This window comes from Buceros rhinoceros, unplaced genomic scaffold (genome assembly GCF_000710305.1).
Source record: "Buceros rhinoceros silvestris isolate BGI_N320 unplaced genomic scaffold, ASM71030v1 scaffold5354, whole genome shotgun sequence".
NCBI lineage: Eukaryota > Metazoa > Chordata > Aves > Bucerotiformes > Bucerotidae > Buceros > Buceros rhinoceros.
In genome coordinates this window covers 3,687-4,949 of record NW_010409916.1, presented here as the reverse complement: position 1 = coordinate 4,949, position 1,263 = coordinate 3,687, and the positions used below count along the sequence as shown (strand labels likewise).

The window sequence follows — 1,263 nt, the reverse complement described above, 5'->3', positions numbered from 1 at the left end:
CGCGGGGGAGCCACTATGAACAGCCCAAAGCTGCTGGTGACAAGGACAGGTCATCGAAGCCCCAAACCCAGCTTTGTTAAAGTGAGAGATCTTCAAAACTTGCCTGAGGTGCCCAGACCTTGTTCTAAACCTCCCAGCCCAGGAAAGGAGGGCTTCTGAGCCCCGCAGGCTGCCCCACCAGCTACTTCGCTATTACTGCTTTCAAAGCAAACCGCTCCAGCTTGCAGGCTGGGGCAGCTGGTGAAGCTCAGCCCTGGCATTTGTGCGGCACTGGGGCGTCTCCAGCAGTACCGTGGGATAGGCAGACTAAAAGAGCAGCCCACAATCTGCTCGGGTGCCTCTGAAAAGTGAGAAACTCCACAGGGAGGCGAGGAGAAAGGCTCCAGCCAGCCGTGCTCAGCTGCAGCCCTGCTGCTGAGCTGCAGGCTGCACGGCTACACCTGGGTGCTCTCGCCAGAGAGTGGGCTCGTTTCTGGCCAGCCAGAAGCAGGCAGGAGGGTGCCGTGCTGCTGAAGGGCTGAGGGGCGACGCAAGCTGTCTGCACGCTGTCCTGTTGTGGTGCCAGTGGTGAGGGCCTGACAGCTACGCTCAGTTCCCATGCGCGCTGCATGAGGAGGGGGTGCTTCTCTCTACCCGTATTACCTGCCAGGCGGCCCAGGCCTCCATTTCCCAGCCCAGCATCTTCTTCAATTTCTTCCAGCTCCTCCAAGTCCAAACCCAACTATTGGGGAAAGAGCCACAGCAGAATATGTCATCACCTGAAGCCCGTGCCCTTGAGCTGCTCCCCAACAAAGGCAAACACGTATCCCAAAACAACCCTCACCACAGGAAATTAAACCCCTGGCGGTTCTCTGCATCCCCCCACTGTCCCCTCCCTCAAGCATCTCACCAGCCTCTGCTCTCTGGGCAGCTAAATTAATTGGAAAACAGTTTAGCCCATCATCAAACATCACTTTCCCGTGAACTAGGCTTCCTTACAGACCTCAAACAAAATACTCATCTCCTGGCAGCCCCTCATGCCAGGAGACCCTTCCACTGAACTCGCCATTGGAGACGGGATGATGAACAGCCAAGTTGGTGCGCAAGGGACTGCCGAGTCCTGCCCAGGTACGCACGCCACCCCTCTGCTCGTGCCCAGCCAGTCCTTGAGGAAGAGCACAACCCTGCTAGCAGCTGGTTACTGCAGCGCTCACCGTTACACTCTGCACCTTCCGCTTCCTGCCTAGCCTGCTGCAGGCTCCCCCCCGGCCCGCGTCCCAGGCG

The 1,263-nt window shown here is 58.5% G+C and overlaps 1 protein-coding gene across 1 annotated transcript in view; it reads right to left on the bottom strand.

Annotated features, from left to right (window-relative positions):
• PYGB (phosphorylase, glycogen; brain) overlaps positions 1 to 1,263 on the bottom strand; it is a gene marked incomplete at its 5' end in the record, with an annotated part of 15,045 nt that overhangs the window by 12,209 nt on the left and 1,573 nt on the right. Inside the window, one exon of the mRNA XM_010135391.1 lies at positions 643 to 721. Coding sequence (XP_010133693.1) covers positions 643 to 721 — 79 coding nt within the window. The remainder of the gene's footprint in view (positions 1 to 642; positions 722 to 1,263) is intronic.